General features: G+C 42.5%; 1 protein-coding gene across 1 annotated transcript in view; it reads right to left on the bottom strand.

The window, feature by feature from the left end:
• Positions 1-24,111, bottom strand: part of tenm1 (teneurin transmembrane protein 1) — a 191,314-nt gene that overhangs the window by 149,759 nt on the left and 17,444 nt on the right. The window contains exon 3 of the mRNA XM_026188289.1: positions 21,107-21,442. Within this exon, the coding sequence (XP_026044074.1) occupies positions 21,107-21,442 (336 nt within the window). The remainder of the gene's footprint in view (positions 1-21,106; positions 21,443-24,111) is intronic.

Consider the following 24,111-nt stretch of genomic DNA (forward strand, 5'->3'; position numbering starts at 1 on the left):
TGCTTGTTGAAGATTTGCTGTGGATATCTCCAAGGATGAGAGATTACATAAGGCAAATCTGGATGATTCCTTATATTCTATAGTGCACCACTTAAGACCAAAGCCCCATAAGGGCCTTGCCTCCGTAGGACTGATGTCAAAGTGGTGCTCTAAATAGAGAAAAGGGTGTCCTTTGAGATAGAGGGGAAAGGACCCAGATTTAAGTGGCTTCATTTGCATGCGTGAATCCCTCACTTGAGCCCATTTGAATCGTGCAGACCGGCCTCTGCAGACACACATGAACATGCACACAAACTTCCCAGCACACACACTTAGCATAGACACATTCTTCCCCTTCTTTTTTCCTAGCGTCAGAGGACATTAGCGCTGCATCTATTTCTGGAGTCCCATTAAGGCGGTAAAACATTTAAGATCCACACAGAGTGATTCCTACTGTCAGAATGACCCGTTCTTCCCCCATTTCTCCTGCTCGTGTTAAAGAAAAAAGAAAAAAAAAAGGCTGACGCGAAGCTTGTGACAGAAACATGTATTCGGTGCCGTTATGGATTCGGCTGAGCGGACTGGCACACCGACTGGGTGGGGGGGAGAGGTAACGGAGGGTTCGGGGGGGAGAGGGGTGTATGCAGCAGTTTGCCCGCCAAATGGGTCCATTTTGCTGAAATGTGAAGCCTGCACTTTCCTGACACGCTATAATAAATCTATCAGTTGTGTGCGTGTGTGCGTTGCATGTGCGTGCGCGCCATGCATGAAGAGGAAATTGGTGGCATCTAAACAGGAAATATCCCCTTCCCTTCTCCTCTATAGATGTGACAGTCACAGTAAGAGCCAGCATCTCTTCCCACCATAACGCAGGATGGCATATGCCTTATAATGGAAATACTTTGTATCGGCTAGGGACAAACACACACTCACAAGAGCACACGAGTATTTAAATAGACACACACACATAGAAGGTAATGTGGTAAGAGTAGACCTTGTCTTCCTTCCATCTTAAATCTTTACATAAATATATAATTTCTTTGTCCGGTGAGGAGGAGATCCATAAAAGCAGCAATGTTGGGCTACTTTAATGTGAAATGACAAGCTTCTTTCAGAAGCCTAACAAACCTGAAACGTCAGTATTTCCAGGGGAATGTAGAACTAGCGGACTAGCTCTACTGTAATTTATATTATTCCAAACAACTCGAACACCCCCTCAACCAGTGTTTCACCCACCTCCTGATAGGCTGCACATATGCAGAAGCTATCAGAAGCTTTGTGCCCTTTCACAAGCAATTACATATCTGTGCATTGTGGCCTTGAAGTCCTGATAGGATTAATCATTCTATTAATCCTGCCTATGTAAGCTACGTAGTTCTATCAATCTTAGTTTCAGATCCTACACAAGGGAAAATTACAAAGAAGAAATAAAATGCTCTGTTTTTTTAATGTCCACCTCGACTTTGCTCAGCTGCGCAAAATCGAGTTTTCTTGAACACCATCGACTTTTTAAATGATCATTTGATGTAAAAATAAGAAGAAATAACGAATTTGATATTCACAAAGACTTGTTGATTTTGTCTCTATATCATCTAGTACTTGCAAAGAGATAGATAATGCTTCTGAGGCTGTAGCTGTACTCTGTTTCTGATATGCACGAGCAAAAAAGAGCCTACATTAAATTTTCAGGATTTATAGCAGTACTAACAAATAAATAATTAAGCCAATGAAGCTTTTTATTAATGCTTGATTTGGCTGAACTTTAGATGCCCTTTATGTCATGGTCTCTATTCTATTCACTTTTGTTCTCACTGGAATATAATTAATACCTCAAGATAAGCTAAGCAGAACAAATCATTCTTTACCAAGCAAAAGAAGAAAGTTTATGTCTTCTGGTTTAATAATGCGCCAGTATTTTTTTCTTTGAGTGGATTTTGGCCAACATTCACACATACCTTGTTGTTTTTTGTCACATTTTCTAGTGGCTGTTCTCCACAATCAGAAAAGTTGAGTCCAAGAGAAGCTACCTTGGACAGAACCATTTTTAACTTCAAAGGTACAATTGTGGAGCCAGGTGATTGCAAAGACCTTTAAGAAAAAAATATCTACGTTTTCAGTGAAAAGGTCAAATGCACTGGAACATAAGAAAACACCGGGAAATAGAAAAATGTTGTAAAAGCACACAAAACACAACGAAAGACCGATAAAACTCACAAAACACAACAGAAGTGTTTTTAGGTGACAAGCTAACCGCAAAGTGACAAGCTAACCGTAAACAGCTAACCTTTATCTACAGTATTATGTGAATCATGTGACATGTGCTCCAATGAATCCCCCACTTCCTTTAAGTGTGTTTCAGTCCTTTGTATGGTTTGGTTTGACTTCCGCAGCTGTTCTGTCACATTAATATTTCCCCAAAGATGCTTCCTTTATGTTGTTGTGAGGTTTCATTTTATTGTACTTCCGTTGTGCCTTATTCAGCTTTGATTCTGTTGTGTCTCCTTTGGCAGCATTTTTATACTCGCTGGTGTTTCCTTTAGTCACGGTGCATTTGACCCCTCAGGGCCACCATAAACATCACGCTAGCTAAACATCTATAAAATCTGCATGATAGCCCTTTTCAACGGACACTTACCCCCCCTACGTTACAGTCCCTGCAACTGCTGACCTTGGGAGGGAGTAGACAAACTATTTGCTTCTCTTTTGTAAGAAGTTTTTCTTGCTTTAGAGCCCATTGCCATCATACAGGTGACCCCACGGGGCGGTTGTTGTTGCTGACAAGAACATGATCCCGCACTGGCTTCCCACCCACAAACACTGTCAGTTATGCTTGATGGCATGTTCAGCCAAGCCAGAAGCAATGCTGCCATGTCTTTGGGCAAGTGCTTTCAAGGTCCACAGCTGAGAGACACCGACAAAGCACAGGCAGTGCTTTTAAACCACTGTCAAACTACAGAGTACTCATTAATAATTGTATGACTCGTATACATCATGCGATACATATATTGGAAAATGCTGCTCTTACTTTAAACCAGCCTGGAACCACATTTCAATCTTTAACCGTCAGAAACTTGTTTATGGCGGATGAGTGTCGTGAGTGCTTTTTGTGGTAAAGAAATATGCTTTTCAGTGAAAAGACGAACCCCTCCTGTATGCCTCCATTTGAGTGCATTTCGTGTTTTCATGTATCGACTGCGAAAGCGAATTTCCTCTCAGAGGATAATAAAGTTCCTGTCATCTTTACAGAGGTGCAGGGTTGTGCTGCCTTTGTCAATAATATCCGTGTAGATGTGTTTTCTCACTGCGCCTACTGCAGCACCGAGGACTAGTCAATATCCCACAATGCACCTCTGACCTGTGGGCAAACCTGCCTCGCTCTCCCTTTCAACTTCCGATGGAGATTGATTTTCAAGCAACTCCCACTCATATAAATGTGTCAATTGAGGAGAAATGAGAGGGGATGTATTTAAAGTGTAGACCAGGCTTTGAGCAGGAAAATACAGGGGAGCATTTCATCTGCCGCTAACCTGCAACCACGGCGAGCTAAAAGGCTTTGCATCATCCTGAAGGAAGCCACAGAGAAGAATCTGTTACCGATATTTTTGTTCTCCTGACCACAAAGTACAGTGTGGAAGTGCGAAGAGTGTTACACCATGGATGCATGATATGTGAGGCGCTATTCTAGGGTGAAAGTGTGTTTATGCTTGTATGTGTGTATTAGTGGGGTGAGGCAGAATCTAGGTCTGTGTGATGAATCTGTTTCAGTGGCAAGCAAGGTGCTGCTAGCAGCATGCCGTCTGTTAATTCACTTTCGCCGCGGGTGGTTAGAGTCTGTGGCTGATGATACTGAGAGGTGTTGAGAAACGGAGGGAGAGAGGAAGAAGAGAGAGAGAAAGAGGCTTGACAAATGAACGAACACCATGTGCAGGTTGATCCCCAGATGTCATCTGTTGGCAAAACAAAACATATCTAGTCTAACTTCAACTGCGACTCCCTGGCTTTTATTTTATGTTGCTCCAAAACTACAAAGTGTATACTGTGGCATGAAAGAACCCACTTTACATAAGAAATACTTTAGCTCAACGAGCCGGAGTGTAGAGCTACTCGGTGCTTGTTTAAGTAAAATTAGCGGGAGCAGCTATCTCAGCTGGAGACGTTTTGATCTCTGAGCCATCGTGTCTTCATTAAAGTATTAACCGATGATTGCAGCACCACCAACCAGCCATATTTATTCCAGCGGCAATTATAGCCTGTGTTACATCCACGCAATCACGACCTTCATCTGTGAAAAAAACCAAAACCATACTGAGCTGCCTCTCATTCGCCGTGCAGTGGTCATGAGAACGTTAATCCGTAGATTTTTCTCTCTCATATCTTCCCTCTACGCCTCTAGCCAAACATTAGAAGTGATTGTGTACCATCCTACATTCATTCCGTTAATGTAGCACACAACTGCGCGTCTCACCCACTTTCCTCCCTCACCTTTTTCTTTACATCCCCTCAGCTGAGCTGTCAGGGGAGATCCATTCAGCGGAGAAGGTCCACATGTAAACAGCTCTTGCGTAAGTCCTTCCTAATCGCGATCACACCAGGAACGAAAACGAGGGCTTTGAGAACGAGAAATTGCATTCAGACAAAACTAAGATTTATATTTAGTTGCTTTTTTGGGGTGGGGGTTGGAGCCTTTGTGTGGCACAGGTCAAGAATACGGTTCCAAATCTGGTTTTGTGATGGTTGCCATCTCTGTTTTCTGTCTCGCAAAGGAGGAAGAAAAGATACCGCGGCACCACCCGCATCACATAAATCAGCCAAGAGAGCATAATGGCGAGGATTTGACTGAGGGCAACCAGGGGGCGAGATTTAGCACTCGTTCATTCCTGCTCCCATCTATTTCCCTCACTCTGCCTGTGTGCCGACCCGTCTCTGGTGTTGACCCAAAAAGGAAAAAGAAGAAAAGCCTGTGTCCACCTATTGTCGGCTGCACAGCCCATTATCTCTCTCTCTCTCTCTCTTTCTCATTCTGCAGCTACGAGGGGGCTCAGCTCACACTTCCCCCGAGGTGATCATCTCTCAACACATCTCACAAACCGGACTCATTTTTTGCGCGTTCTCAAACTGTACGTGCATCCAGCCCAGCCGGGCTGCAGTCTTTCCCTTTTTTACTCCACCACAGACAGAAAAACAATAGATGAATGTACCTCGGATGTAACACCAGACCCTCGAGGGACGGAAAGAGACCTTAAGAGGAGAATATCTACTCTGTCTTTAAAAAAAAAAACACCCAAAAAAGACAGAGATGTACAAAAAGGAAAGTGGCTTATGATGCTCACCTTCATGCTTCATTTTATATCCTTCTCATCATTTTCCTCCAATTAACAAATTAAATCAAACCCCTCCCCCAAACAGCAGCCTTCCAATCATAATTTAGGCACTTTGAAGCTTTTGGAGTAGCAAGTCTTTATTAGGACTGATATTTAAAGAGACTTGATGCAATGTCTTTTAATCTCCTAAAACCAAAATACAAGCGCAAACGTCTTAGGTGAATGAATTATACATTGTTATCTGTCCTCAAATGTGCCTCAAACATTAACATATCCAGATGGCTTACAATCTACAACAAGGATTACCTCTGAAATACTGTCAGATCCTTGTCTCGTTTGCAATTATGAACAAATACAATCTACTGCTTTAACTTGAGTTGCTCGTGTAAATGCGGGATACTTTATCCAAACACGGGTAGTGCTGGCAGGGAAAAAGTAAACGAACCCCTCTTGCTAGCGCAGGATTATAAAGTGCATAGAAAAAGAGTTGCAGTACACAAACAGAAGCCCAGCTGACTAGCATGAAGTCCACTCATTCATGATATGCCTATACAGCCACTTCCTCCTCCTCATTTTCTTGAATTTGATTGCTACTTTGTTTTCTGCCTTCATTTTCCTAATGATTGCTTGCACAGGTGTGCACCGTGTACCTCGGCATTTAAAGCTGCCTTTACTAAAAATAGTCACAGCATGTATCCTTGCATATACCTCGCAGATTAATGCTGCTGTCAATCATGTTGCTCCCTTTTCTTTTTTTTTTAAATGTACAGATTTTTTTGCTTTTAGTCTTTTATGAAGAGTCTCTTACTGGGCAACATAAAGATGGGGATTACGTTCAAATCCTTGGAACCACTTGTGCAGTGGGTGTAGCTCTGGAGGTCGAGTTAGTCTACCTGTGGGAAGTGCCGTGGTTCATCCCTGGCTTCTCCAATCCGCCTGCCAAGTATCTTAGAAAAGCACTAGTCCGTTTACCATTTGGCATGGCTGCTTCTGGGTGTCTTAAAGACTATAAGTACAACGTCACCCTTTGGGCAACAGACAACATTGAGTTTAATTTAATTCATGTTTGTGCCTTGACATGGTGCCCAAAGAACGTTGGACACCAAACACATGCATCTTTCTTTTTGTCTTGCTTTAAGGAAGCCGGAGGTGTAGAGGTGATATAAATATCGTGACCACTGAGCGTGTGTCCTGTGTGGGAGCTTTATCAGTGCCATTATCTTTTTCGTTCCATCTTCGATTCAGGGACAAAAACTGGGCTTAGGAAATGACAGCAGTTGTGTGTGATGTTGGAAAATTACGCTAAAGGGAACACTGTGTTTTAAAATGTGAAGCCAAGGGAGACCACATGGAGACCAAGTGTCGCCATGTGATGAGTTAAAACTGAGCACAAGTTCCAAACAGTGCCCACAGTTTTTCATTAATTCACTGGGTGTACTTTATTTCTAGAATTTCTTGGAGTTAGGGATTTATGTTCTTGTGTTCTGATTGACAAATGTTTCTCGTTGGGAGATAAATGTGAACAGAAATCCTATAAAAGGAGAGATGTGTGAGATCTATGGTTGCATATGTGCAATTATTCAGTGTTATAATATCCATTTTTTGTAGCGAAAGTATACGTCTTTCCACCTGGAGGCATCCCGTTAGGATCCAACAAGGTATAGAATGTGTTTCTTTAGACATCAGCGTTTACAGATGGTTGTTTGTTAATTTCTTGGATGTATTCAGTATACCGTGGGGCAGCACGGTGGCACGGTGGTTAGCACTGTTGCCGCACAGCAAGAAGGTCCTGAGTTCAATTCCACCATCAGGCCGGGGTCTTTCTGTGTGGAGTTTGCATGTTCTCCCCGTGTTTGCGTGGGTTCCCTCCAGGTACTCCGGCTTCCTCCCACAGTCCAAAGACATGCAGCTTGTGGGGGTAGGTTCATTGGATAATCCAAATTGCCACTAGGTGTGAATGTGAGTGAAAAGGGGGTTATACAATTGATTGTGTGCCATTTCCTGCAATAGCAAAGCTACTTATAATCATGATGATTCATGTTGAGTTAATGTGCTGTTTGCACAGAGTCAGCCAAAGCATAAAATCGCAGTACGTTTCATGTAAAAGCTTGCTTGCATGTGCTCTTTCCATATCTCATTTTACCTCGTCTCTTCAGTGTTATGTGTACGTGTGTAATACTGGCCACAGCAATTACTGAATATTATCCACATTGGCCAGACTCACTGCACCGGCTGGTGTTGATCTGATTCTGCTCGTACACACACAATGAAAAACAACAAAAAAACAAAAAACATCTGTTTGGAGCAAAATACACTTACACACAGACACGAATACAAAGTGAACACTCCCTTGGAAGCACACGTAGACAAGCACACGCTCACCCTACCCGCCACATACGCACACATATACACACATACAAACCCTATCTAAATGACATTGTGCATCTGTTTGGACAGCGCTAGCACATTCAGGTTTTGCAAAACACTGGCAAGAGCTCTGCATTGGCCACGAGAAGCTTTTCCTACTGCAGCAGGGTGACCGGGTGACCAAGCAGCCATCCAATTGTCTGCCTGCTTCATTCCACACACACACATGCACACACACATGCGCACACACCGTCACCTGCAGACTACGCAATGCAAATTCAGTCCCATCCCCTCCCCTGACACCAACAGTCTCTTTTTCCCCCAGTCACCCATAAAATGCTCATGCCTTTAGCTTTTAGAGGCATTCCAAAACATTTTAAGAAGCGATTTATTTAACAGCATGATTATCTATCTGGTGTTCGAGCGATCTATCAAGCTAAGCGACTGGGTGTGCTATTACCGCCCGCTCCCCCAGCACAGGTGGCAGCTGTTTAGAGGACAAGCAAATGAGAAGCCCCGCCCCACCCAAAAAACAGACTAATTCTTGACGTATGTGTGAAAGTTTTCAAACGTACAATCTTTGCCACAGTGTGGCAAATTTGATTTGGTGGTCAATCTAGCATTCTGTGGCGGCACGCACATCTCTAAAGGAGTTACTTTTAAAAAATACAGATATATATAAAAATAAAACAGCCTCCTTTGCATGTTTAAAGCCTGGGGGTAATCCCATGTGTCTTAAATATGAAGGTGACGGCTTCTGCCAATCTGTCATGTCTCATCATAGCAAATGTATCTCTTCAGGGACCGCCAGTTTAGCATTAAGCATGTACATACATCACATCAATGCCACGAGACGAAAGCGCCCCATTTGTGTTTCTGACAGCTTTGTAGGGCCTCAAGGTGTGTGTGTGTTTGCACACATACACTGTGTGCACAGACAGAAAGAGGTACAGTGTCAGAAACAGACGGGAAAACAAACAGCAACAGAAAAAAAAGGCGAGGGAGCGAGTAATAAGCCAAGGCCTGGAGGAGTTTTCAGTTATTTACATATGCAGATTCTGGTCACCCTAGATCCCTTCCCTCATCAAGAGCAAACCAATTAAAAATCTCTTCATTTAATGTTTACCTTAATTAACCGTAACAATTAATGGCTTTCCAAAGTCCTATTGTGGTTTTTTCAATTAAAAGCTGTCTGTGAAAAAGGTTGCAATCCAATCCTATAAATCATACAGACAATTCTCCTCCATCCCAGGGCTGAAGTGAATGAGTGAAATAGACTCATACATCACTACTTTTCTCAGTGTGGCTTAAGCTTCAACTCGCACCTTACTTTAAAAAAAAGAAAGTAAGAAAACAAATAAAAGTAATTTTTCCTCAGATGTAGACAGGTTGTGTTTTCATGTCACTGTGTTCCCTGGCATGCGCGTGCATGTCCGACCATTCAACACTCCTATTGGTCAGCAGATTGTTGGGTAAGACCCAGCGGACCATTAGTTGTCCGAAGCTGCCAGGGCCGAGCGCTGATAATGACAGGTGGTGCACAAACCCTGGAGGTCTGACAGGCTCAGGGCATCGTGCCACGTAACAACAGCCTTCACTACTGGCACCGTAACTGTGATGGCAGCCTTTAACGCTGGCGCTGACGCAGCTATGGCAGAAGAATCCCTGGCAGTTTGAGGACTGATGCGACAGAGGAGCAGCCATTACTACAAGTGGTTAAACTAAAATGGCAGCAACTGGTAATGGTGGGAAAACCGGCGCGCCGTTATTGCTGTGACTGGCATTTGAATCCCCGTGCAGGCTCAGATAGCGATTCTGATCGTCAGACTAACAATGAATCTGTGCGTTCATTATTCAGACGAGCTTTTTTCTTTTTATTACAGGAGACTGCTTAGCGACAGGTTTGGTTCATCAACACCGAGGATGGCATTGTGCAGGACGTAAAAGTCCCCGTTCACTTGTTCTCCCTCTTTCTCAGTCATTGTTCATTTAGGCTTTCGAGCTAACCATTCACACGGGCGTCTGTGCTCATACAAGCGTTTGAGACATAAGAGACATCAAAAATATTTGATTTCTGTTTTTTCTTTTCATCTTTTTTCTGTTTCATCCTCCCATCCAACCACTGCCTTGTCAGTACAGTTCATGCTTTCTACCACACCTCCAAAATACATAGCCCACTGACCTCCTCACACACAGAGAGCGCAAAAAACAGCAGGAGCGTGTGTGGGCATCCGAGTGTGCATGTGTGCGTGTCCGTACAGGCACCTTTGTGTCCTCCACCCCCTCTCAGCCTCTCTTCCCTAGTGCAGAACACTCTGATTTGCACTAATCTCTCGGTACACTCTCGGGGCTATTGTTCCTTTCTGCTGCGAGCTTATTCATGTGCCACTCACTGCGCTCTCCTCTCATTTTAATACCAACAGCGCTGCGAGCTAAAAACAGGCTTTAAGACTGCTTATTTGACTGTTTATGTTTAAAAAAGAGAAAAAAGTGTGTCTGCCTCTCACCTCCTCTGCTCTGTAGGTGACTGCAGGATTCTCTACAATTTAGCCGCCTATTAAAATGGCTGGACTCTGATGTTTCCATTGCAGTGTTTTTATGTATACAGCCTGTAGGCAGCCAGTGGACAGCTTGAGATGAAAGCTACGGCTGATGTTCTGATTTGATGACTGTTGCCATGGCAGCGGGATGATGATGGAGGAGGGGGTGAGGGAGAAAGAACAGAAAATTATCTCTCTCTCTCTCCCACCGCATCTGACTCTTTCTTTCTCTTCGTCTCATTTTCTCTCACTCACAAACACACATCCCTAACCCCGCATCAACCAGCTCTACAGTCCAGCAGGTCCTTCACTGGATCAGTGAGCTGTACGAGTCCATCATTAGGACAACAGGGTGGGGTCCGACATCCTGACAGCTTGTCAAGAACAGAGGCCTGCATGGCTAACTGCGTGATGAGACCACCATTAAAGAAGAGGAAAACCATACAACTGCACTGCTGCTACAACAAGGCACCTGGCGGATTCATGGTAACTCTTCAGCCTCTCCCGGATGGCTGAACGAGCAGTTCAATAAAAACGCTTTCTGGCTCCAGCGGATGTGTTTATAGCGTTTCCTCTGGCCAAGCGCAACACCAGGGTTAAGTTGATCATCTCTCACTCTGGTAAAATAGCCAGGGGAGCCCATGTACCTCTAGATCAACTCTACAACTTAAAGACCCTAAACGTTACAGCTTCGATGATCGATATGGCACTGAGCAATGTTCTTTACGAGCTAATAGACAAATCCATTCCTGCAAAACCCCTTGGGCCTCTGGAAGGCAAGAAGGGTGTTAAAGTACGTGGCTGTTTGCCTGATGTGTCCACTTAAACCTGCGCTTACACTCGCACACAAAACACACCAAAGAGGTCGGAGGAGAGAGCGGGATGGGGCTTGTGTGTCTCGTGCGTGTCCACATGTGCGGTTTCACCGGCACATCTGCAGACATCTCAGTTTCCGAGGGCATTGTCATTTCTGGATTCCCCTGAGGTTATCGAGGTCGTGGAGCTGCCAAGAGGAGATTTGTGTCTTGCAAGATCAGAAGGGGGGAAAACACACAAAATCCATTTCGTTCACATTGCTTAAACGCTCCTATCTGATACCCCTGGATAAGAGAGCTTACACGAGCCATGTGTAATTCCCTCACTATCTAATTAAAAGTCCAGATTGCCTAATAATTGTCAGAATTGCATCACACGGATCAGAATCCCATCTGAAATCTAACACCTGTTGCTGTTTCACTGAGTTCCATCAGCGCATAGAAATGGTAAGGAATGGTATTTCAAACATAGCTTTAACGCGCATCAAATGACTACTGTCAAAGAAAAAAAAAAACTCACCAGTGCCTTTTTTAATGATGGATCTTAGCGAGCCTCTCCGGCTCTCTCTCCACTCTCTGCTCTCCTGCTTTGTCTTTCCCCGAGCCGTTCACGCTCTCATTAAACCGTGTGGTCAGTTTTTGTACTTCGCTCTCTCACCAGACGCCTTCCGTGCCCTCGCTAACCTTCCGTAATTTCTTACTTGAACACAGCTTGGTCAAACTTGACTGAAAAACTTTGGCACATCATTATAAAAATAATGGACCGTGTTTACAAAGGCTATGAGGCTCCTCTATGACATTGTGCAGTCCCCTAGGCCCTCGAGCAACCTAGTTTATAGTCGGCTTGTAACATTTATGTTTAAGGTAACATTCATGCTTGTCTTATTTCAAGGCAAGGACAACAGCCACACTATGAAAAAAATATATATTTTAAATGACTTTATTTGAAGGTCTAAAAAGGAGCAATCTATTTTGGGGCAATATGCCTCATTTAGTGTTGGTAAGTATAAACCCTGCAGCATCTACTCTGTTACAGGGTAACTTCCACACTCTAATTCAAGGCAGAGAACATTAATACTGCTTATCGTTCATTTACTGAAAAAAAGAGCATATTAAGAGAAATGACAATTAGTGAGGATTGCCTTCTAGAGTCTTTCTCCAGTAATTATAGTGCACTTTGAATTAGCGGTAAGTTTGTAATGCAGATGGAAAGCGCTGCATTGAAATCATGCCTGAATTCTCACAAAGACGTGTGAGTGAAACTGCTGTCGTCTCGTGGTTTGTTTTTTTAAATTGCTTTACTGCTACAATTGCCAAATATTTTTCCACTCGTGAAAAAGCCTCACACTTAAGCAATTAATCTTTTCATAGTCACAAAAAACTGACTTTCAACGCTTGTTTGTAAAGTCTCCAAAAAGATTGGTTAGTCTAACCGACGACACACGTCCCAAATGTTTTGCATTTACAAAGATTTTTTTTCGTTTTAAAAAAGGGATCAAATTCTAATTTTTGAGATGGAAAAATGATTAAATTGATGGCATTCTGCAATCCATCTTGGACAGTTCCTTGTTTGAAAAAAAAAAATTGAAACGTATTTTAAACACATCAACAAAGAAATTAGTACTTGAGGGAAAATTTGTCTGAGAAATGAGTGTGGGCAAATTGAATTCAAGACCCGCAAGCTGTCAAGTGTAAATAAATTCATGTCTGGTGAGAATGAACGAGGAGGGGCCTTGCATTTTTCTGTTCAGATTATGTTTGGGCGTTAGATCACATGATCAAAGGCTTTTAATATTCATTTATTGACACGATTCCTTTGAAAACGTCATCTAATACCAGGCTGCTAAGCAGTGACAAAAGATAACACCCAACACTGAATACAAATGTTCAATTAATTAACAATCAATTACACAATAAAGTCATCTTGTGATCGCTTGGCTTTTTGTCTTAATGTGTTTACAACGTCTGCAATGGGTCAGATCGGCAAATCTGGGACAACCTACCTCGACCCATGGGAACGACATCCACGCTGAGCCGTGTTTTCAGAGCACTGCTTTCATTAAGCCTGATTGGTAACTCGGAGACTGTAAATGTTTGAGGCAATTTGAAAACCCATTTTCTTCAAACCATTATCTGCAGAGTATGGCGGAAAGGGAACATTCAGACCTTTCTAGAGTATTAATTTAGCGCCGCGATCAGACAGTTTTAAGGGAGTTGTCAAGTTTTTAAAAAGTAATGGACATCCTGCAGCCAATCGGGATCAAGTGCTTACTCAGGCCCGGGTAATTACACAGATATTTGCATTTAGCACAGAAAGTTATCTAGTATAAAGAGCGATAGGGCCTTTCGCTGGACTCCTGTTTGCGGACGCCTTGGAACCCGTTCATCTCATGGACGATGGATGAAACGCGCAGTGATATAAAACCAGGAGGCTGTCTGATACACGTCAATGTGTCAATCTCAAAAGTAGCGGGGAGAAAGATAAGCCTAAAGAAGAGGGTGACGAGTAAAACTGTTCAACTGATGAAAAACAAGTCAAGTAATTAGCATCTCATTATATGACAGCGCTGTAACTCAGATTATATAGCTAATGTTTGTTTTTATGATTATTATTCCACGCTGCAGTAATTCAGAAGACTGACACCTCTCTCTCATCAGCCCTCTCTCGTCTGTGTCTCAGCATTTACTATAGGCCTCTGACCGTCACAAAGTAACTGAACACCAGAGTCAATGACCCTCGCCATCATAAACCTATTTATTAACCCGGTCTTTTTTACTCAATTTATACGCAAGCAGCAGTGACTTTCTGAAGTCATTTCAGCACAGCGGGGTTGCCAAAAAGTAGAGATGTTACTCATATGTACAGAATAGAGGAGCAACCTTTCATGGTTCAGTCTCAATTAGGGCTGCCACGATTAGTCGACTAGTCACGATTACGTCGACTATTAAAATCGTTGACGACAAATTTAATAGTCGACGCGTTGTTTGAAGCTTTGTAAGATCCCGAAAGACGCAGGAATAAGTAGTAGGATTTAAGAGTGTAATAATGGACTGAAACAGAAGATGGCAGCACTGCATGTATAAGGATGCCAGCTGCCGTTAAACCCAGAAGAAGAAGAAGCTGTGTCCCAGAATTCATAGCGCGGCCCAGCGCAGTTGTCAACAATGGCGGCAGCTAGTTAGTTTTAATATTACTCTTATTAGTCTTTTTGGGTCACAAAATAAAGTTTAACATATTTCCAGGCGAGAATGTAGCTGTGTAAACTTCAAATATCTGCTCAGTTTATCAAGACACCACATATTTTCAAAAGCGCTCGGACGTTTTCGGAGGCGTCTGTTACCCACTAGCTCGATAGCTAGCTGGGGGCAAGGCTCACTAGCGCCGTGAGAACACCGGACTCCCAGCAAATAGTTTTCAAAGCCACCGCTGTCTTTCGCTACACATGTGATATAAGTCACTTAGATAACTTAAAAATGTTATTGTTTGGCTTTTTTTAGTATTTTATTTGTTCCTGAGTAAATCAGTTTGGCTGAGAAATAAAGTTATAGTTTTTACACAGCTGAATAAACGTCAAGCAGACAGCTGATTATCAGAAGTGTGAGATGCTTGAGAATCTACTCCCGTGTCCTGTTATATTTTAGATAGCAAGGAGCAGACGAGACTGAGTTTATTAAACTCCAACGAAACAATCTGCAGATTTCATTAAACTTTAATAAACTATCATCTTGTCTTTATTTTTAGTTAGCACATACCTTAAACACTTCAAGCTGTAAGCTAATGATATCTATATAAGAGCAGATGCATGCGGGTGCAATAAGCTGTACGTTTTACGTTCAATGGATCTGATTAGTCGACTAATTGCAAAAATAATCGGTGACTAGTCGACTATCAAAATAATCGTTTGTGGCAGCCCTAGTCTCAATAGAAGAAAAAAGGGCGGTAACCTGCTGGTGATTTGTAAAAAAAAAAATCGCAAGGTCACCTGGCGGGAGGCAACCTGTCTCTAAACAATTGCAGTGAACTGTTAACTGTTTGCTAACTGGTTTTATTTGGTTATAATCCTGTAAAACAGCAAGGTTGCTGAGCACCTTGTATCATTTTCACATTAAATCACTGCCCTGCAGCGACAATTTCACTGTTTTTGGAGGAGTTCTGCTTCAAATCTTTGAGGTTCTGCCAGGACTCTGAATCTGAATACTTAATGTGAATTTATGTGTTTGCAGACGGCAACAAACCTGCAATTGTTTGACAGTTTACCACAGATAATCACGTATTACCACAAACAGATTGCATGTAATTGCTACCTTAACCCCATTCAGTTGCAGACAGATGGCAGACTGACTGCGTTTGCTCTTTTATTGTCATCTATGTGCACCAAATAACCATTTCAAAAGCCAACAAGATCAAGAGGTCATTGAACACGGTTGCAATAATTTAGTTTGCGCTGTTGTCTCCAACACAGTTTTGTGACTGTAGCATTACACATAAAATAACAGTTAAACAAATACTATGTATCTTTCTCAATAAACTGATATTTTTACATCCCTGTTTTTATATGGATTAAACACAAAAGTGCAACTGGGTGGTGAGACTAGCTTCTTTCTGTGTTTCTCTACTCTTCAAAGAAATCAACTAATGGGTTTCCAGCTTAAGCTTCATAGTTAATGGCAGGTTTGAACTAGAGATGGCACGATACCACTTTTTTATGTCCGATACCGATATCATAAATTTGGATATCTGCCGATACCAATATGAATCCGATATAGTGTGTTTTTTTAATCAATAATAATAATAATATAATTTAATATATTGCTGCATTTTGTATAAGTTCATACTCAAGTTTAAATAAACAATAACACTAAAGCTATTCTGTTATACCTGTATGTAAAAAATATACTGCACCGAAAATATTTCATAGTTCAGCAATACTGATCAATCTAATAAACTTAAACCTACTCAATCCTTCCTATTCTGGTATTTTAAAGAGTACTTAGCAGAAATATTAAGCAACCTAACTAATAGGGTTGCAAACTCCCAGCAAAAAGAAAAAGAAAAAGGGAACCACCCTCCACCTTATGATGCTTAATTGACGTAATCAACTTTAATTTGAGGCAGTGTGGAAAAAAAAATGCGCAGAAATAAATTATTTTTCTACAATAATTAAATAGATTCAACATCTTTCTTCAACAGAATTGCAGACTGCACAGATGGTACCTTCCCAAAGGAAAAAGTAGTATAGCTTACTAGGGTATATTAGACTTAACAGTTACTATATACAGCAATGGACTTCTATACATTTTACATAAGATTAAAACTTTGGGTGTAAGATTCAGATAATTATTTATTAAAAGCTAGACATTTTAAATGAGAATAAGAAAGAAAAGTATGTCTTTGTGCCCCCCTTGTCCCTGTTCATGCCCTATCGGCCCCCCTGGCTAAACTTTGGTAGATCCGCCCCTGCACAGTTACCAGCCGTCAGCTACATAGAAAAAGATCCTGGTGTAGAAAGTAATATTAAATAAATTCTAACAACAGCTTATCAAGCTTAAACGTGCTGCTGTTGTTCAGCCGCTGGTTTCCTCTTTCTGGCGCAAAGTGGGCGATAAACAAACAAGAGAGACGGACTAGCGACAGAAAAGCCGATCAGCTGATCACTGATCAGTTTCATGATTGAAGTAGCAGCAAGAAGAGGGAGGGAGAGAAGAGGCAGTCGCTCCATATATCGGTTGTTAAGCTTAACGTGGGAATGCTTTACAAACATTCAGAGATGAACTTACACACTTGCTTTACTTCTCTCTGGGATAACTTCCTCGGAGATGAAATGCTGGTTTGGTAGCGAGGCTACAAATACACACAGCTGCTTTATCACGTGACCACACTGCTCCGACGTGCTACGGATATGGGCCGAGTTACGCAGTGTCACAAGTTCTGTGAGGTGCTTTTTTTGATATTTAATGGATCAGATTACATTTTTTATTTCTCTCCGATATCCAATCCAGTAATTTACATCAGTATCAGACCGATATGTAATATCTGTCTCAAGCCTCTGCTTTTTGGGGAAAAAAATATTTGTAATAGGTTAAACAGGATTTCTCCCGCACACGGGACTAAAGCTGCAGAATCTAGTCTATAAAAATTACAGAGCCCCTGAGACTAAGGAGGTGTGTGTGTGTGTGTGTTTCATTTGACCACAGTTCTGCCTGATTCACTTTGATTTCAAGTCCACAAAAATAGAACTAGTGAGCATGACTGGACTTAGTCTGTTGCTTACAGCTGAATGTGGGAGTCTTCCCTCTAGGTTTATTAATATTATAAATCCCTGCAGCTACAGAGGGAGGGCTGATATGTGCATCACCAAAGCCAAAGATTTGTTTTGTGCACATTTATGCATGCAGCACAACAGGGATGGCATTTTAAATTATTCATATATACTAGTGCTGTCAAAATTATCGCGTTAATTGTTAAGATCAACGCGAAATGTTTAATGCATTAAAAAAATTTAACGCTGATTTTGTTTTTTTATTAATTTCCTGTAATCTAAGACCTTTAAATTCATGAGCACCTCTGGAGGAGGGGGCAACAGTGTGCTATGCTGGCGTTTGGCCTGACAGAAATGATTAGAAGAAGAAGAAGAAGTGACACCATGCTACTATCTAGCTAACACTAGCTAACACACGCAAGCATGGACGAGGGCGGACTTTTGGGTGGAAAGTTTCTCTTTAAGAAGTTGCCTGATGGCTTGTTGGACAAAACGAGAGTAAGATGCACAATTTGCAACGCTGAATTCAAGTACCACAGAAGCAGTTCATCACTGGCGTATCACCTGAGAGCAAAACACCCAACTGAATCCACCTCTACGGGACCTCGCCAGTCTACGCTTCAGGAGTATGGTGCTTGTGGACGAATAACAAAAAATGTGAGAGAAAAGGTAACCAATTCCTTGGTTGTTTGGATAGCTAAAAACTGCCGACCAGTTAGCATAGTAGAAGATGATGGACTGAGAGAAGTCATTCGTGCTGCATCAGGAGATGAGTGTTACAATCTGCCCTCGAGAGGAACCATTGTGTCGAGACTGCACACTTTGTATGGGGACCAGAGGGCTCAGCAGTCCAGCAAGCTTGTGCAAGTAAGGAATGTCGCTCTCACCGGAGACCACTGGACTTCGGTGAACAACGATAATTACTTAAAATATAAAGAATAAAAAAATGTAATTGGAGCCAGGCTATTAATAAAGTAATTGAGATTAATCGCAATTAATAACAGAAAATTGTGAGATTAGTTAGTTAATTTTTTTTAATCTATTGACAGCACTAATATATACACCTAAAAACATAAACAATGAAATGGATTTCTTAGCTTTGCTACACTTACACGAGCTGTCACACTCAGACTTACACAGTTTACAAGCTCAAGTCAAAAGATTTATTGCATGCTGGCCACCCGAAGCCTGAACTCCTTCAGTCAGTTTTACTGTCCAGTCCATTTATTCTGCAATACAACTATCGTCTTTCTGATGATTTGTTATCATGTTTTCTCACTAACCTGTAGTTGGTACACCTTCAGGTCACTCACTCCAGAGCATTCCCAGCCAGCTCCTTTTGGGATGAACTACTTTAGAATCAGTGTTCACTACCACTCCAGGTTTCCAAGTCTTATGTAATGCTTTCCCAGATAAAAGTATACTGCAGCCCATAATTTTAGACTGACACCTGGTTGTCCACATACTTTTGTCCATGTATTGTAAGTGGTGTACGTGTGTGTGCATCTCCCAGTAGTGAACTCCAGCTGAACTACACTTTCTTTCTACTGCCAATCTCCTCTGTTCTTGCGATGAACTGTCGTCAATTCGGGGTGTTGATGCTTTCCTGAGTTTGTCAGCAGGTCTGACTGGCGCTCGAAAATGCCTGCAGCCTTCCTCAAGGGAGGTGTCACAGTTGGACACACACACCCCACCACACAGCCTCCCACACACACACGCAAACATGAAAGAGAATAAAGACAGACATCTGTACAAATGTGGCTTCACACACAAGCTGAATCTCCTTTTCTTTTACTCTTTCTTAATCTGTCGAGCCCTCTCTCTATTTTCTCACACCTACACACACACACACACACACACACACACACGGGGACTAAATTGACTTGTCAGCTTCAATCAGACCAGGAACAAAAGGATTCCTGCCAGTTTGAAGCTGACATCATTAATAGGTTTGGGGGGGGGTGAGCTCTGAAGACAAAGGGAGTGCAAGGTCGGGCCAACTTAAAATGCACTTTCATTTTGGCAGGGACGTTAGCTTTTAGATTTCAGCCCCTTCACGCCAACATCTTTTTGCGAGTGCCTCTAACTTTCATTATCGCCCGGGAACAGAGGGGCGTGTGAGACTTTGTTGTGCTGATGGAGAGAAATGTGACATCCATAATACATTTCCTATTAGAGGATGCCACGCATGGACACACCTGGCCATGTCTCAGAGAGAGATGGACAGGAAGAGGATAAGAATAAATGGGCTGCTGCCGGTGGTGGAGAGGGAATAAGGTTGCAGAGTAAAAAGGATACGGACGCAGCAGAGGAGCATAGGTGTGAGTGAAAAGGGGGGAGAGCGTGTTCTTGAGAAAAGTTTGGAGAGAGAAACACAGGACATGCATTACATCATCATGTGACACATGAAATCCACACATAAACCGGCTTTCCTGGTGCACTGTAGCAGCAAAGCCCAACACTTTGAACATTTTAATCCTCCCCTCTTACGTCTGTGACTTCATCCATCCTTATTCCCTGCTGTCTGCTTCATTCAAAGCTGCCTCCACCTTTTTTTCTTTTCTTTTTTTTTGCAGTTTTAATTCTGACCCCGGATAAAGACAGAGTCCCTCATCTGAAATGGTAATATCTTTGGACCATATGCACGCAGCCATCACAAATTGGTTACTGTGTACTGCTGCAAGCATTCCCACTCTCTCTCACCCTCATTTTCAGTGACGCTGACTTCCTGTCCAGTGCACCAGCTATTCCCAAGCATCCCAAAACCTTTCTAGCTCCTTTTTCGCTCTCTCCTCTGTCTTCCCAGTCTTTCACCATCTTTGTCTAGCACTCACTTGAAACTAGCGTCTCCTTCACCTGTTTTACCCTCAACCACTCATTCCCTTTTATTCTCATTCTAATTATACCATTACATTACCATTTCTATTCTCTCATTTGCATTTTTTGCTTGCCCCTTCTCCTTCTCCCCTCTCTCTTTTTCTCCATCACCCTTCCTTTTCTCAGCCACTGAATACGTTCCACCTTTTTTGCGGCACATAAACAGACAGTGCCCTTGGGGACGGGTTGGAGAGCTCTGTCTTTGTTTGCGTGCACCTCTAACTAACTCTCCATCTGCAGGGAGCCCAGCCAAGCCCAGCAGCGCAAGACAGATAGCTGGCACCATCCCAGGCTCTTCTCTAGTTGGCCCAATATCTTCACCCCCTCCCCACCTCGCCTGCCTCTCAACTTCTCCTTCCTTCTAGGCTAGAGTCTTCCCACAGAGGCGGTTGTCAGATGCCCTCAGGCAGCCATTCAGGCACTGTAGACATGGGACCGCTACAATTCCTTTAATCCAAAATCTCCAATCCTTTTTCCAACTCATATTCTGTGGATGTTCATCATTGGACTTTCCTTGAGCTCAGAGTCAACCCCAGCTTCACCTTCAATAAGAGCTCACTTCAGAGACTAAATAACCAATAGTACATTTACTCTATTTAGTCACATCAAATAGCCTTCAAAGAAAGAGGAACTTAAGCATTAGCTTTAGTTCGAATACTGAGAGTTTCAATCACGCAATGGACCAGGGGTGTAACTTAAATCTCAAAAAAAAGAAGAATGTTAGGTGTTGTTTTTCTTTTTGCGTTTATTTTGCGTCTCTTTTCTATAATGAGGCTATAAGTGTAGGATGTGAAACACCATCTCACTTCACCACATGCTGCATTCTCCTTGCTTGTAGAAAAGAAAATCATCAAAGGTGTGCTACTAAATTATCTGCCAAGCCGATCTCCACTGCTGATGGACAATCCCATTAACGAGTAAGAAGAGAGGGTTTTTTCCCCACTCACCATTGTCAGGCTCAGACTTCCTGTCGTGCTCGGTGTCAGTTAGAGAGAGGGCGGAGTTGGCGCGGCTCGTGAGGCAGGAGCTCTGCTCAGACTTGAGGCCGCGCATCCACATGTGCTGCAGGCCGTGAGCGGGAGACGGGTCCACCTCCGGCTCCGTGTCCACGTCCGAACCCACACCGAGGGAGTAGCCGTGGCTGTGGACGTGCCCGGTCGGTCCAGAGCACAACACTTCCTCTTCCTCCTCCTGATGCTGCTGATGCTGCTGCTGCTGCTGCTGCTGTTGGTGGATGTGAAAGTCTGGGCTCCTCAACTGCCCGGCCTTACAGAAGTCTAAATCTAGAGGGAGGGAGGGGAGACATGCAAAATGAGCACGCACAGCCAAAGAACTGCAAAGCCTCTAATACTGGCGTGTGTTTTTTATTTGCTTCAGCGACTAAGCTGACCAGGTGTTTGCTAAAGACAGGCATTTACAAGCCAAACAGCGAACACCTCCCAAATTATTCCAACAGGCAGGCTGTTATTTGAGCAAGCATTTATTAAAAGTTTTTTTTTTCTTCTTCTTTTTTAGCAGAGGTCCAAATCAAAATGCCAGCCTCAATTTTTCTTAACCATTTGCAGTGAGGCTATATCCTGTTCGGGCTGCCCGATGTGTGTTATTGAGCTCGAGATGTATTGAACTGCTGCTCAAACAGAGCACTGATCTCATCTATATTCTCCTTGGTGGGGTGAAGAGATCAGATAAAGATCAAACCTTATTAATATTGACTCAGACTGAGGGAAAAATTGAGCCTCATATGCTTTCAGGTATTAGAACGCCCTCCAATCCCGAGCATCAACCTGTTATCTGAGAACATCAGATATACTGTGTTAGTCCTCTGGTTACACTTCAATTCAATTCAATTCAATTGAGTGCTACTTTTTTTTTTCCTGTAGAGGCAGTTGAGTAAATTTTCTTTCTCACCACATGAGTTTTCTGTTTAGAATGTATAAGTGGAAGTGAAGGAACTGATGTAATTGTGAAGAAATGAGGGCATCAATTGAAATCCATATAGATAGCAGCCTGGTACCACAGGCCCCTCTGAGAACAGAGGAAAGAAACACTTCCCTTCCTTCTCACTTAGCGCAGCTAATACGCGTGTTAGGTCAGGTCCTCTGAACATGAACCGCAGCGTTTCAATAAAAGCCGCAGTCCTGTTGACCACTTCATTGACCAGCGATGTGTCCTGCTGTGCCTGTTTGATGGGGTCAAGACCAAGTCTGGCTCACATACTGTTCTGCTGGAATTAAAGCAGCCAAAGATTGGTCACCACTCCACACTACTGTTTAGTTCAAATTGGCTGCAAGAGGGCAATTTGGAAGCAAATTGGCCATTTCCCAGTAGCAACAAACACGGATTGACTGCAAACTGAAAAGTTGTCTAACCGCTTTGTTTTGAAACGTATTTATGATAAAACAAGAGGCCGGGGGTGGAAGTGATTAGAGCGACAATATTTTTCTTTGAAGAACTTCCCATTTCCTGCCATTACAGTCACCCGCTCAGGCCTCCGGACTATTTATGTGACTGTTTTATATTACTGTGCTTTCTTCCAATCTCGTAAGTACCTGTCATGAGCAAAAATCATTATTTGCCAAGCAGTTTGGGTAAAACAATCACAAGAAAGTAGGCTGAATATAATGTACAAAATCCCTGAATTGGATCCCAAATTTTAGCTTTGTGTTTCTTTCTCTGTTTGAGTTAAGAGCTTGCACATTTATAAAAGTATTTCTAACTCTTTCAATCAAATATGTAATTAAACTTGGGGTCATATATAGAGTCCACGTTGGGACTGTAGCACTGTTGCCTCACAGAAAGAAGGTCCTGAGTTTGACTCCGCCGTGTGGCCGGAGTATTTCTGTGTGGACTTTGCATGTTCTCCCCGTGTTTGCGTGGGTTCTCTCCAGGTTCTCTGGCTTCCTCCCACAGTCCAAAGACGTGCATTTATTGGGGTTAGGTTAATTGAGGATTCTAAACGGCCACTTGCTTTTTAAAATCTATTCTTAATTACAGATTAGGTTTGATTAACTAACTGAAGTCTCTCTAAAAGGAGAGAAACTCCGAGAACCCGTCTGAGACACTTTTAATTGTTATTGTGCACACTTAGCAATAATGTTTGTAAACCTAATGAACTCGGGGCACGTACACTGCCCCTCTGTGTGATCGGCTGGGATCATGCGCAGCGCTTTTATTTATTTGTTTATTTTTTTGCTCTTTTTAGTATAAGAGTTGGCAGGAGCCTTGTATGTTTATGTACAGAGCAGTTTACAGAGAACTTCTGGTTTTGTCTATTTGGTGTCATCAGAAGGTATTTTGCAAGAATGTGAAATGAATTAGTTGGAAAAAGGTTCATAAATAATCAGATTCTTACTTAATTCAAATATTTAAACTGTGATGCATTTCTGGCTTTCTAAACAGCATGCTGAAAAAGCACGAATTAATTAGCATCCATTAGTAGAGGAAAAAAATGTAATTATTTTGGTCATTCGTTTTCAGCTCTGTAAAATGGTCACGTCGCTGGGGACCTGGCTGTCTATCTGGCCATCTATCAACAGTATCTGTCCAAAGTAAACAGGCTTAGCACAGACAGGTGCAGCGCAGAAAGGAGGTGATGTGGGATTAAATGGAAAGAGAGAGGAATTTGTAATATTAGTGGATAGTGAAACATGTGGGAAAAAGAAAAGGAAGGATAGGAACCGGAAGGAACGGGAGGAGAGGGCAAGATGGGGAGGCTTAAAAGATGAAGGAAAATATGAAGAACATGGGTGGGGAATTAAATGAGAAACGAATTGGCTGATCTTTGTCACGAACACCATAATCCATTAAAAATGTCACTGGAGGCAATGTCCCCCCTTAACAGTTGGTTACTTTGGTAGGGTATACTATATATAACTCTGTGGCCCAAAGATGAACAGATGTGCTTTGCAGAACCGGCTGCCATTGACATTTGAAAGGCTGCTTTGGGGGGGTC

This window comes from Astatotilapia calliptera, chromosome 2 (genome assembly GCF_900246225.1).
Source record: "Astatotilapia calliptera chromosome 2, fAstCal1.2, whole genome shotgun sequence".
Taxonomy (NCBI): Eukaryota; Metazoa; Chordata; class Actinopteri; order Cichliformes; family Cichlidae; genus Astatotilapia; species Astatotilapia calliptera.